The sequence below is a fragment of the Callithrix jacchus genome, chromosome 11 (assembly GCF_049354715.1).
Source record: "Callithrix jacchus isolate 240 chromosome 11, calJac240_pri, whole genome shotgun sequence".
In the NCBI taxonomy this organism is placed as follows: domain Eukaryota; kingdom Metazoa; phylum Chordata; class Mammalia; order Primates; family Cebidae; genus Callithrix; species Callithrix jacchus.
The window spans coordinates 8,762,071-8,777,165 of record NC_133512.1 but is presented as its reverse complement, the minus strand read 5'-3'; the positions used below and the strand labels follow the sequence as shown (position 1 = coordinate 8,777,165).

Sequence of the window (15,095 nt, the reverse complement as noted above, 5' to 3'; positions counted from 1 at the left end):
ATTACAGGCGTGAGCCACTGCACCTGTCCCAAAATAGCAGTTGTAAGGAAGCTCAGTGAACTTAAAGAAAATACAGAGAAGCAAATATCAAAGAAATTGAGATAATTTTTAAAAACCCAAAATCCTGAAACTAAAAATGAAGTGAACCCCCCACAAAAAAACTGCAACAGAGAACACTGGAAGCAGAATTGACCAAGAAGAATAAACATCTGTGAATTCAAAGTCAGATTATTTAAAACTATATAAGCAGTGAAGAAAAACAAAAAAAAAAAAGAAATGAAGAATGCTTGATGGATATATGAGACCACATTAAAAGAGCCATTACTGGTGTTCAAGAGAGTGGAGAAAGGTAAAGGGGTACAACCATACTTAAAGAAATAAGAGCAGAAAACCCCCCAAACCTGGGGAAAGTTATAAATATTTTTGTACAGAAAAATCAAAGATCTCCAAACAGATTTCATCAAAATAAGGCTAATGAAATATATATTATAATCTAACTGTCAAATATCAAAACCACAGAGAGATACTGAAGGCAACAAGAAAAAAGAAGCAATTAACATATAAGCAAGTTTCAATACATTTGGTGGAAGACATCTTAACAGAAACACCTATAGGTCAGGAAAGAGTGAGATGATATATTTAACACACTGAAGGAAAATAACTGTCAACTAAGAATACTGTACCCAGCATGTTATCCTTCAGAAATAAAGAAGAAATAAAGACTTTTCCAGACACATAAAAGGTGAGGAAATCCATCCTGCCTCTTCAGAAATGCTAAAGAGCATTCTTTGAGCTGAAAGAATAGGACATGCATAAGTAATATGAAAAATTTGAAAGTGTAAAACTCACTGATAAAAGTACATAATCAAATTCAGAATACACTCATATGGTAATGATGGTGTGTAAATTACTTATATCTTTAGAATGAAGGTTAAAAGATAAAACTAGTAAAAACAATAATAACTATAATAATTTGTTTAAGGATATACAATGTAATGTGATGAATGTTGTGACATAAAAGTTCAACAAGTGGAGAAGAGGGAGTGAAGTGAAAGTGTAGAGTTTTTTTTCTGTTTCAAGCACAATTTGTTATTAACTTATAATAATGTTCTATAACTATTATGTGCTATGACTATTACAAAAACCTAAGTTTTTATAAATTTCATGGTATTCACAAAGAAACATACACAAAAAATTAAAAACAAGAAATTAAAACATACTACTAGAAAAAAAAAAACAATTGACCACAAAGGAAGACAGCAAGAGAGAAAGAAAAGAAAAAGTATCTACGAAACAACTATAAAATAATGAATGAAATGGTAGTATTAACTCCCTACCTATCTATAAGTACACTGAATTTGTTGGATCAAATTCTTCCCCCCAACCCCCAAAAAAGAGCAGAGTAGTTTAATGGATTAAAAAACAGAAACAAAAAGAAAAGCCAGTTGATTTTCTTTTCTTGTTGTATGCTGACTACAGGAGACTCTCTCATCTTTAAGGACATCCTTGGACTTACAAGAGTACCTATACTCAGAAAAAAACAGGCTTTCATGCAAAAATTGTAAAAATAATAGAGAAGGACATTATATAATAATAATGGAGTTAATTCAGCAAGAGGACATAACAATTGTAAATACATATGTACCCAAATTGGAACACCTAAATATATAAAGCAAATATGAAGAGCTCTAAAAGGAGAGATTACCGGCCCTACAATAGTAGTAAAGGACTTTAATATGCCATTTTTAAAAATGAACATATCATCTAGACAAAAAATCAAGGAAACACTAAACTTAATAATAATCTAGGCAAAATGGACATAGACATATGCAGAACATTCCATCCAACTCATTCTTCTCTACTACATGTAAAATATTTTCTAGGACAAATTACATATTAGGTTACAAAACAAGTCTTAAAAAATTTAAGATTGAGCCAGGCATGGTGGCTCTCACCTGTAATCTCAGATCTTTTGGAGGCCAAGGCAAGTAGATCACATGAATTCAGGAGTTTGAGACCAGCCTGGCCAACATGGTGAAACCCCTTCTCTACTAAAAATAAATAAATAAATAGAGAAAGAAAGAAAAAGAAAAAGAAAGAAAAGAAAGAAAGAAAAAGAAGAAAACGAAAGAAAGAAGAAAGAAAGGAAAGAAAGAAAGAAAGAAAGAAAGAAAGAAAGAAAGAAAGAAAGAAAGAAAGAAAGAAAAGAAAAGAAAAGAAAGAAGGAGGGAGGAGAGAGAGAGGGAGGGAAGAAGGGAGGGAGGGAACAAGGGAGGGAGGGAGGGAGGAAGGAAGGAACGAGGTTGTAAGGCTGGTTGCCTCACAGAGAGATTGGACACACCCACCTCTGCACCGGGCACCAGGCTCTGCACTCAGCACCTAGCTCTGCCACATGGCTCCCCTGGAAGGCTCCAGCTGATGCAAGGCTCCTGGCCGGCTCTCCCACCAGAAAACCTGCCCAACAACCCACTAACCAATAGCGGCCTGCCCCGTCTTAATCCCACTCCCCTGGAATTAATCAGAGCACCCAGCTGTTGCTCATTCCTTCTAGCCATAAAAACCCCACGCCCCAGGAAGTTGGCGTGACTTCCCTGGCGTCTTTCCCCGCCATGGAACCTCACCCTTTCTTGACATGAATATAAATGGATACACAACATACCAAAACCTATGAAATACAGCAAAAGTAGTTCTAAGAGGGAAGTTTACAGCAATACATGTTTACATCAAAAAGTAAAAAGATTAAAAATAAACAATCTAATAATGTACCTCATGGAACTAAAAAAAAAACCCAAAATTATAAATCAATGAAAGATTTAAAATCAGATCAGAAATAAATGAACTATAAAAACAATAAAGAAAATAGCAACAAAACCAAGAATTGGGTTTTGAAAAGGTAAACAAACAACAAATCATTGGGAGGACCAACTGTTATAAAGACAAACACCCAAATAAACAAATTGAAAAAAAAATTTTTTTTAATTACAACTAATATCACAAAATACCAATAAGCATGAGGGATGATTATGAACAATGATATGCCAGCATATTGGATAACCGAGGAGAAACAAATACATTCCCAGGTACACTCAACCTACCACAATTGAATTATAATGAAACAATATCAGTAATAAAAAGTCTACTATCAAAGAAAAGCCCAGAACCTGATGGTTTCATAGCTGAATTCTACGATACAGTTAAAGAACTAACTCCAATAATTCTCAAGCTCTTTCAAAAACTGAAGAGGAAAGAATACTTACAAACTTATTTTACAAGGCCAGCATTACTCCGATACCAAAACCAGACAAAAACATAACAATAAAAGAACATTACAGGCCAATATCCCTGACAACCACAGATGCAGAAGTCCCCAACAAAATATTAGCAAATGGAGTTCAACAGCACATTAAAATGATTATCCCAGGGATACAAAGATGGTTCAACCTATATATGTCAATAAACCTGATACATCATATTAATAGAATAATCATTTCAGTTGATGCAGAAAAAGCATTTGACAAATTTAACAAAACTAAACATTCCTTCAAAATTAAAAAAAAAATACCCTCCACAAATTAAGTATACAAGAAACCAGGCACAGTGGCTCATGCCTGTGGGAGGCCAAAGTAGGAGGATCCCTTGAGCTTAGGAGTTTGAGGCTAGCCTGGCAAAATCATTCCCTACAAAAAATACAAAAATTAACTAGGCATGGTGGTGAGTGCCTGTAGGTCCAGCTACTTGAGAGGCTGAGGTGAGAACATCACTTGAGCCTGGGAGGTTGAGGCTGCAATGAGCCATCATAATGCCACTGCATTCTAGCCTGGGTGAAAGAGCAAGATGTTCTCTCTAAAAAAAAAAAAAAAAAAAAAAGAATGTATATATCTAGATATATAGACAGATAGAGAAATGTTTTTAAAAAGTTAAAAATATAAAATTCCATTGTTTTCTACATTCCTTCAAAGTCATTGTCTAATGTATATTAAAAATATTACTAGTAATAGGAAACTCACAGGCAGTCAGGTTACTGGAAGTCTTCAAATAAACAGAGGAAGTATGCTACAATACACATGAGCTTTAAATAGATTTGGGTTAGAGTCACAAGCCCAATTGTCAACAGGATCTTCATAAAAATCTCAACTAATGAAGATTAACATTTTTTCAAATGAACCATTTATTAAGCATTTAGTAAGTTCAAGGCTCTGTGCTAAGCATATTTTACTAGTACAGATTATTTCATCTAATTCTTCCAACATCCTGTGGGGTAAGTATTAATACAATCATTATGTTCATTTTAAAGATAAGCAAATCAATGTTTTGAAAATGTAAGTAACTTTTTGGAGTCACATAAACATTATGCACCAAGCAGAAACTCTATCTTGGGCACAATGCTCATTTGTTAATCACCACTTTCTACTGGATGACTTCTGGGGGTGCAGTTCATGAGAGTGGTCCACACAAAGCTCTGTGAGTGATGTGCTGCTGAAGACCAGTCCCACAGAGGGCTTAAAAAGGCAGTAGGTATTTAAAATATAGTATCTTAGTGCTGCATTAACTGAAGCCTTTTATGTAACAGGCACCACAAGATATACTATTTCTAGGCTGGGTGCAGTGGCTCAAGCCTGTAATCCCAGCACTTTAGGAGGCCGAGGCGGGTGGATCACAAGGTCAACAGATCGAGACCATCCTGGTCAACATGGTGAAACTCTGTCTCTACTAAAAATGCAGAAATTAGCTGGGCATGGTGGCGCGTGCCTGTAATCCCAACTACTCGGGAGGCTGAGGCAGGAGAATTGCCTTACCTAGGAGGCGGAGGTTGCAGTGAGCCGAGATCGCGCCATTGCACTCCAGCCTGGGTAACAAGAGCGAAACTCCATCTCAAAAAAAAAAAGAAATACAATTTCTAGTCTTCCTAAGACATGAGTTTTATGTTCTTCATAATTGAGGAAACTGAGGCTTAGAGAGGTAGATAGGGCAATGTCTGGATCTGAAGGCTCAAATCTCTTAATTGGGGGAGACCTTGTATTGGTATTTTTCTACGTTCATTCAGTAGCTAGACTCACCAGATACTAACAACAATGCAAACAAACTCTAAGATATAGGACCACCCTTAGGACACTGGCAATTGAGCTAAGGCCACTTGGGAGCACTGGGAGGGTTGCCTAGGCTCTACCCATTTCTGTCTTCCTTCCAACTAAACGCTGATGAACCCTATGGTTCCAAAATGTCTTCTAACATTGGCAACGATTCTGTAAACTGATTCTTTCCAGAATGCTACGAGAAAAGACAAATGCTTTATCTTTGGAATATGAAAACTTGAAGGACAAAGGTATTCACATTCAGGCCCACATTCTAGTTCCATAGCTCATCTCACCACACACTGCTGCCTTATATGAAAGATAATCAATAAATCAGTAAATAAAATTCATTGAGAAGATAAGCCTGACATTCCATCTTAATCTAGTTTTGTGACCATGGGAAAGTTGCTTAACTTCTCTGAGTTTCAATTTTCTCAAGTGTTCTAAGGAAATTATGATAATATACTAGTTGTAAATTGCTTAGCACAGTGCATAGTAACCGTAAATACACTTACTTATTAGTGATTTCCTAAGGGTAGACAGAGAAAGAAGTGGAACCTCTTGGCCAGAAACTAGACACATTTTCAGCTGTATTAAATTTTGCCCAATTGCACTTTAAAGTAATTGGTGCCATTCACTACTTCCACCATGCTCCATATTCTCACCAACTTTTGTTATTGTCTGATAAAGGGAGAATGGTATATCTCATGGCTATTTCAAGTTCCCACCCACAACTGGAGAAATTAAGCATCTTTTCATAAGCCTAAGGGTCATCAGATGTTGAGGGTTGTCTTTTTTTTTTTTTTTTTTCAGTGAAACTGTTTGCCTTCTTAAGGACTTATAGGAATTGTGGACTAGTCTAGATATAAATCCTTAATCAGTTATATGAATTTCAAATTTCTTCTCCTAGACTATAGCTTATCTTTTAATTACCTTTTTCATATCAAAGCTATTTTAATCACACAAATTATTATTGTCCTTCAAAGTTTTGCTTTTTTGTTGGTTTAAAAAGTAGTGCCTGCCTCATAAGCTTATTATGAGATATTAAATGAATTAACACTTTGAAAGTGTTCAGAACAGTGCGTGGTGCAAGTAAGTGCTATATAAGTGTTAAAGAAAACTACACTAACATTTGTGAGGAGGCAAGCTGTTGGCAGGGAAGGGAAAGACACTAGAGAAGTTTTTAGAAAGAAAAACTTGGTACAGGGGTGCATTCTATACATGCATTACCTATAGAAAATGTCCCTTTGGACAAAGCTGAATAAATCCAAACCAAACCAACAAGGCTCTGCAAGATCCAGCCTGCAGTATACAATTCAGTAACTATAAACAGGCCTGACACTTCTGTAACCCACAGAGAAACAGCTGGAATTTGTTGGTCGGCATTTCTACCGTAAACAGAATCACAGATTTAATATTTCCTGTAATTTCCTCAGATCTTATTTCCTCTTAGGAATTATCTCTACATATTACTGATAAATTATGGTTAAAGTTATCTTTTCTCCCTCTAGCATTTATGAGCTCTCCATTGTCTGAATGTCAATTTGTAGGCCACACAAAAGACAACGTAAGAGTCCAAAAAGGAATCTAGGCAATGCTTTTGGTCTCAAGATGGCTCAGTACATTCCATACAACTTGCTCTTAAGTACAACAGGTTATATAGGTTAATGTATTCAGACTCACAGTTATTATTAACACATTAACAATATTGCCCATACTAATAATCATTCGCAGTTCAGATGTAAACTGTTTTGTACAGATTTTTAATGAAATGTGGATCCTATATTACAATGGTTTGGATTGTAATTCCTGACCGGAATTGCTATGACCGTCTACACAACCTGAGCTGTGTCAATGAAAACATGATATAGGAAAGTTACTAACAATACCAAGGTCCAGTAACACCTCACACCAGAGGCTACTCATACTAAAAAATGAGTCTTTTTAATTTATATCTCTTTGTGAAGAACTACTGGTAAAGTAATACAAAATTATTGAAGAAAAAATATTTAAATATCAACAGAGACAAAGGAAGAAATAAAATCAACTATAACCTTACCACATAGAAATAATTTTGGTTTGTGCATAATTTTAGCATTTTTATATAAATGTGGATGTTTACTTTTTATTCTTTTCTCCATAACATGATTTTGTAACAAATGTGTATTTGTAAAATTAAAAGGTGATCATAATCTTTTGTAACCATTTTAAACTCAGCAGTCATATATTCAGGTCCGGAAATAGTGAGCTACTATGGCTGAAGAATATTCATTGTAGGGATATATCATAAGTTACTTGAGCTAACCTGTGATATTTATGTTTCATTTTCCTAAAATTTCTGAGTACTTCTTCAATAAACATCATTGCAGATAAAACTCTATATGATCTTACTTCACTAGGATCCATTCTTGGAAAGGGAAATCTTTTAAATGTGTATAATTTAAAAACTGTTCTATATTCATCCAGTGAACAAGTTTTATTGAGTTCCTACTAAATAAAAGGCATTGTGTAGGGTTACAGCAGTGAACAAAATAGACAAAAATTCTAATCTCCAAGATTGCCAAAAGGAGAGATAAGTCAATAAAATCTGTATTATTTGTGAAATTGCTATGGAGAAAAGTTAAGCAGAAAAATAAAACCCTTTGTGAAGAGTTGCACTTCTTAATAGGGTAACTTAAGAAGGTCTCAGTGAGAAGAATAAGTGTCAAATGCATTATATACACAGTTTCTCTCACCAAAACTCGATATCATATTTATCATTGATTAATGATTATACTTTAAGTTCTGGGATACATGTGCAGAATGTGCAGGTTTGTTACATAGGTATATGTGTGCCATGGTGGTTTGCTGCACCCATCAACCCATTATCTACATTAGGTATTTCTCCTAATGCTATCCCTCCCCGAACCCTCACCCACCGACAGGCCCCAGTGTGTAATGTTCCCTCCCTGTGTCCATGTGTTCTCATTGTTCAATTCCCACTTATGAGTGAGAACATGGAGTGTTTGGTTTTCTGATCCTGCATTACTTTGCTGAGAATGATAGTTTACAGCTTCATCCATGTCCCAGCAAAGGACATAAACTCATCCGTTTTTAGGGCTATATAGGATTCCATGGTGTATATGTGCCATTTTCTTTATCCAGTCTATCTTTAATGGGCATCTGGGTTGGTTCCAAGTCTTTGTCATTGTGAACAGTGCCACAATAAACATGCGTGTGCATATGTTTTTATACTAGAATGTTTTATAATCCTTTGAGTATATACACAGTAACAGGATTGCTGGGTCAAACGGTGTTTCTATTTATAGATCCTTGAAGAATCGCCACACTGTCTTCCACAATGGTTGAACTAATATAGACTCCCATCAACAATGCAAAAGCATTCCTATTTCTCCACATCCTCTAAAGCATCTGTTGTTTCCTGACTTTTTAATGATTGCCATTCTAACTGGTGTGAGATGGTATCTCATTGTGGTTTTGATTTCCATTTCTCTAATGACGAGTGATGATGAGCTTTTTTTCACATTTATTAGCTGCATAAATGTCTTCTTTCAAAAAGTGTTTGTCCATATACTTTGCCCACTTTTTGATGGGGTTGTTTGTTTTTTCTTATAAGTTTGTTTAAGTCCCTTGTAGATTCTGGATATTAGCCCTTCATCAAATGGATAGATTGCAAACATTTTCTCCCATTCTGTAGGTTGTCTGTTCACTCTGATGATAGTTTCTTTTGGTGTGCAGAAGCTCTTTAATGTAATTAGATCCCATTTGTCAACTTTGGCTTTTGTTACCACTGCTTTGTGAAGTCTTTGCCCATGCCAATGCCCTGAATAGTATTGCCTAGGTTTTCCTCTAGGGATTTTATGGTTTTAGGTCTTAAATTTAAGTCTTTAATTCATCTTGAGTTAATTTTTGTATAATGTATAAGGAAGGGGTCCAGTTTCAGTTTTCTGCATATGGCTAGCCAGTTTTCCCAACACCATTTATTAAATAGGGAATCCTTTCCTCATTGCTTGTTTTCACAGGTTTGTCAAAGATCAGATGGTTGTAAATGTGTGGCACTATTTCTGAGGCCTCTGTTATGTTCCATTGGTCTAAATATTTGCTTTGGTACCAGTACCATGCTGTTTTGGTTACTGTAGCCTTGTAGTATAGTTTAAAGTCAGGTAAGGTGATGCCTCCAGCTTTATTTTTGTATAGAATTGTCTCATGGGGTCTTTTTTGGTTCCATATAAGATTTAAAGTAGTTTTTTTTCTAATTCTGTGAAGAAAATCAATGGTAGCTTGACGTAAATAGCATTGAATCTATAAATTACTTTTGGCAGTATGGCCATTTTCATTATATTGATTCTCCCTATCCATTTGCATGGAATATTTTTGTTTATGTACTCTCTTATTTCCTTGAGCAGTGGTTTTGTACTTCTCCTTGAAGAGGTCCTTCACATCCCCTATAAGTTGTATTCCTTGGTATTTTATTCTCTTTGTAGCACTTGTGAATGGGAATTCACTCATGATTTGGCTCTCTGTTTGTCCATTATTGTTGTATAGGAATGCTTGTGTTTTTTGCACATTGATTTCGAATCCTGAGACTGCTGAAGTTGTTTATCAGCTTAAGGGGATTTGGGGCTGAGACAATGGGGTTTTCTAAATATACAATCATGTCATCTGCAAACAGAGACAATTTGACTTCCTCTCTCCCTATTTGAATATGCTTTATTTCTTTCTCTTGCCTGACTGCCCTGGCCAAAATTTCCAATACTCTGTTGAATAGGAGTGGTAAGAGAGTGCATCCTTGTCTTGTGCTGGTTTCCAAAGGAAATGCTTCCAGCTTTGCCCATTCATTATAATATTAGTTATGGGTTTGTCATAAATAGCTCTTATTATTTTGAGATACATTCCATTAATATCTAGTGTATTGAGAGCTTTTAGCATGGAGGGGTGTTAAAGTTTATCAAAGGTCTTTTCTGCATCTATCGAGATGATCATGTGGTTTTTGTCATTGGCTCTGTTTATGTGATGGATTATGTTTATTGATTTGCATATGCCGAACCAGACTTGCTTCCCAGGGACGAAGTCAACTTGATAGTGATGGATAAGCTTTTTGATTTACTGTTGGATTCGTTTTGACAGTATTTTATTGGGGATTTTCACATTGATTTTCATCAAGGATATTGGTCTGAAATTTCCTTTTTTTGTTGTGTCTCTGAAAGATTTGGGTATCAGGATGATGCTGACCTCATGAAATGAGTTAGGGAGGAGTCCCTCTTTTTCTATTTTTGGAATAGTTTCAGAGGAATCGTACCAGCTCCTCTTTGTACCTCTAGAAGAATTCAGCTGTGAATCCATCTGGTCCTGGGCCAGAGGGGCCAAAATTGATCTGCCTTGGTATGCTATTTATTACTGTCTCAATTTCAGAACTTGTTATAGGTCTATTCAGGGATTCAACTTCTTCCTGGTTTGTCTAGGGAGAGTGTATGTGTCCAGGAATTCATCCATTTCTTCTAGATTTTCTAGTTTATTTGCATAGAGACATTTATAGTATTCTCTAAGGGTAGTCTGCATTTCCATGAGATCAGTCATGATCTCCTTTATCATTTTTTATTGTGCCTATTTGATTCTTCCCTCTTTTCTTCTTTATTAGTCTGGCTAGCAGTATATCTATTTTGTTAATCTTTTCAAAAAACCAGCTCATGGGTTCATTGATTTTTTTGAAGGGGCTTTTGTATCTCTACCTCCTTGAGTTCTGCTCTGATCTTAGTTATTTCTTTTCTTCTGCTAGTTTTTGAACTTGTTTGCTCTTGCTTCTCTAGTTCTTTTGATTGTGATGTTAAGGTGTAAATTTTAGATCTTTCCCCCTTTCTCGTTTGGGCTTTTAGTGCTATAAATTTTCCTCTGAACACTGCTTTAGCTGGGTCCCAAAGATTCTGATATATTGTGTCTTTGTCCTCATTGGTTTCAAGGAACTTATTTATTTCTGCCTTAATTTTTTTATTTATCCAGTAGTCATTCAAGAGCAGGTTGTTCAGTTTCCATGTAGTTGTGAGGTTTTGAGTGAGATTCTTAATTCTGAGTTCTAATTTGATTGCACTGTTGTCTGAGAGACTGTTTGTTATGATTTCCATTCTTTTACATTTGCTGAGTGTTTTACTTCTAATTATGTGGTCAATTTCAGAATAAATGTGATGTGGTGCTGAGAAGGATGTATATTTTGTGAATTTGGGTGGAGAGTTCTGTAGATGTCTATTAGGTCCACTTGGTCCAGAGCTGAGTTCAAGTCCTGAATATCTTTATTAATTTTCTGTCTTGTTGAGCTGTCTAATATTGACAGTGGGGTGTTAAAGTCTCATACTATTATATAGATGTAGACTACAAAGAGTCTACAGATTTTTGTAGGTCTCTAAGAATTTGATTTATGAATCTGGGTGCTCCTGTATTGGGTGCATATATATTTAGGACAGTTAGCTAGCTCTTCTTGCTGTGTTGATCCCTTTTTATTATTAAGCAATGCTCTTCTTTGTCTTTTTTGATCTTTGGTTGGTTTAAAGTCTGTTCTATCAGAGACTAGGATTCCAACTCCTGTTTTTTTTGTTTGTTTGTTTGGTTGTTTGTTATATTTCATTTTTGTTGTTGTTGTTGTTTTGTTTTGTTTTGTTTTTGCTTTTCATTTGCTTGGTAAATCTTCCTCCATCCCTTTATTTTGAGTCTATGTGTGTCTTTGCATATGAGATGGGTCTCCTGAATACAGCACACTGATTGGTCCAATTTGCCAGTCTTTGTCTTTTAATTGGGGCATTTAGCCCATTTACATTTAAGGTTAATATTGTTATGTGTATCCTAATACTGTCATTAGGATGCTAGCTGGTTATTTTGCCCATTAGTTGATGCAGTTTCTTCATAGTGTTGATGGTCTTTACAATTTGGTACATTTTTGCAGTGGCTGGTACTGGTTTCTCTTTTCCATATTTAGTGCTTCCTTCAGGAGCTCTTGCAAGGCAGCCCTGGTGGTGACAAAATCTCTCAGCATTTGCTTGTCTGTAAAGGATTTTATTTCTCCTTCATATATGAAGCCTAGTTTGTTGGGATATGAAATTCTGGGCTGAATATACTTTCTTTAAGAATGTTTACTATTGGCCCCCACTTCCTTCTGGCTTGTAGGGTTTCTGCAAAATGATTCACTGTAAGTCTGCTGGGTTTCCCTTTGTGGGTAACCCAGCCTTTCTCTCTGGCTACCCTTAACATTTTTTCCTTCATTTCAACCTTGGTGAATCTGAGGATTATGTGCCTTGGGGTTGCTCTTCTCGAGGAATATCTTTCTGGTGTTCTCTGTATTTCCTGAATTTGAATCTTGGCCTGTCTTGCTAGAATGAAGAAGTTCTCCTGGATAATATCCTGAAGAATGTTTTCCAACTTGGTTCCATTCTCCCTGTCACCTTCAGGTACACCAATCAAACATAGGTTTGGTGTTTCCATATAGTCCCATGTTTCATGGAGGCTTTGTTTGTTCCTTTTCATTCTTTTTTTCTCTAATCCTGTTTTCAAATTTTATTTCATTACGTTGATCTTCAATCTCTGATATCCTTTCTTCTGCTTGATTCATTTGGCTATTGATATTTGTGTATGCATAATGAAATTCTCGTGCTGTTTTTTCAGATCCCTAAGGTCATTTATGTTCTTCTCTAAATGCTTATTCTAGTTAACAATTCTTTAATGATTTTCAAGGTTTTTATCTTCTTACATTGGGTTAGAATATGCATCTTTAGCTTGGAGGAGTTTGTTATTACTCACCCTCTGAAGCCTACTTCTGTCAATTCATCAAATTCATTCTCTGTCCAGTTTTGTACCCTTGCTGGTGAAGAGTTGTGATCTTCTGGAGGACAAGAGGCATTCTGGTTTTTGAAACTTTCAGCCTTTTTGTGCTGGTTTTTCCTCATCTTCATGGATTTACCTATTTTTGATCTTTGATGTTGGTAATCTTGGGATGAGGTTTTTGTGTGGACGTCCTCTTTGTTGAAGTTGATGCTTTTCCTTTCTGTTTGTTAGTTTTCCTTCTAACAGTCAGGACCCTCAGCTGCAGGTCTGCTGGAGTTTACTGGAGGTCCACTTCAGACCCTGTTTGCCTGGGTATCACCAGTGGAGGCTGCAGAACAGGAAAGGTTGCTGCCTGTTCTTTCCTCTGGAAGCTTCATCCAAGAGGGATCCCTGGCAGATGCCAGCCAGAGCTCTCTTGTATGAGATGTCTGTTGACCCCTGCTGGGAGGTATCTCCCAGTCAGGAGGCATGGGGGTCAGGGACCCACTTGAGGAGGCAGTATGTCCCTTAGCAGAGCTTGAATGCTGTGCTGGGAGATCTATCGCTCTCTTCAGAGCCAGCAAGAAGGCTCTTCTGCTGAAGTTGTGCCCACAGCTGTCCATTTTTCCAGGTCCTCTGTCCCAGGGAGATGGGAGTTTTATCTATAAGCCCCTAACTGGGGCTGCTGCCTTTCTTTCAGAGATACCCTGCTTAAAGAGGAGGAATCTAGAGAGGCAGTGTGGCTACAGTGGCTTTTCGAGAGCTGTAGTGGGCTCTGCACAGTTTGAATTTCCTGGAGGCTCTGTTTACACTGTGAGGGGAAAACCAACTCAAGCCTCAGTAATGGCAGACACCCCTCCCCACACCAAGTTGGAGCATCCCAAGTTGACTTCAGAGTGCTGTGCTAGCAGCAAGAATTTCAAGCCAGTGGATCTTAACTTGCTGGGCTCCATGGGTGTATGATCCACTGAGCTAGAACACTTGGCTCCCTGGCTTCAGCCTCCTTTCTAGGAGAGTGAATGGTTTGGTCTCACTGGCATTCCAAGCACCAGTGGGGTATGGAAAAAAAAACTGAAGCTAGCATGGTGTCTGCCCAAATGGCTGCCCAATTTTGTGCTTGAAACCCAGAGGCCTGGTGGTGCTTGAAACCCAAGGGAATCTCCTGATCTGTGGGGTGTGAAGACCATGGAAAAAGCACAATGTCTGGGCTGGAGTGTACCATCCCTCATGGCAGGGTCCCTCACGGCTTCCCTTAGCTAGGGTAAGGGAGTTCCATGACTCCTTGCACTTCCTGGGTGAGGCAATGCCCCACCCTGCTTCTGCTCACCCTCCATAGGCTGTACACACTGTCTAACCCAATGAGATGAGCCAGGTACCTCAACTAAAAATGCAGAAATCACCCACCTTCTGCACTGAACTCACTAAGAGCTGCAGACTGGAGCTGTTCCTATTTGGCCATCTTGCCAGCTGCCTATTTGAATTTTTTCCCAGTGTGCTAGGGAGAAAAGGGGCATCTCACTGATTATTAATGCTTACAGTTCTTTACACATCTTATTTTACAAAATGCCTGGTTATATATTTTTGAAAATTTTCTATTGAGTTACTTTTTCGTATTAATGTGTAGATGATTTTTATATTAAGTATGTTAGACCAGCTTTGTATTTGCCTTAAGTTTTTATTGACGGTGGTTTTGAATATGCAGACTTTTAGAATACTTCCAGCTCTCAAGTACATAGGTAATGATAAAATTAGAATATCTCACAATTTCTTATTTGCTTTAGTCTACATCATATACACAATAATCTCATAGTAAATATCTTAATTCTACCACAACCAGGTGTGTGTGTGTGTGTGTGTGTGTGTGTGTGTGTGTGTGTGTGTGTATATTCCCCCGGAGGCAGGGTCTTACTCTGTCAACTAGGCTACAGTGCAATTGTGCAATCATAGCTCACTGCAGCCTGAAACACCTGGGATCAAGTGATCCTCAGAGTCAGCCACTCAAACAGGTGGGACTACATGTGTATGCCACCATGCCCAGTTAATTTTCATATTTTTTGTAGAAACAGGATTTTGTCATGTTGCCTAGGCTGGTCTTGAACTCCTTCCTGGCTTCAAGCAATCCTCCCACCTCAACCTCCCGAAGTACTAGGATTACAGACATCAGCCACTGCACTGCAGGCTTTATTTTTTTAAAAAAATATTGATTAACTACCCCACTTCTATCCCCATGTTTAATTT

General features: G+C 37.2%; 1 protein-coding gene across 15 annotated transcripts in view; it reads right to left on the bottom strand.

Moving 5' to 3' along the window:
- The window catches only part of SUGCT (succinyl-CoA:glutarate-CoA transferase), a 723,305-nt gene that overhangs the window by 383,225 nt on the left and 324,985 nt on the right, over nt 1–15,095 (bottom strand). For 9 of the 15 annotated variants that reach the window (XM_054237014.2, XM_054237011.2, XM_054237016.2 and 6 more), the window contains one exon: nt 4,797–4,871. The exons of the other annotated variants lie outside the window; for them this stretch is intronic. In XM_054237014.2, the coding sequence (XP_054092989.2) occupies nt 4,797–4,871 (75 nt within the window). The remainder of the gene's footprint in view (nt 1–4,796; nt 4,872–15,095) is intronic. 15 annotated transcript variants of the gene reach the window in all.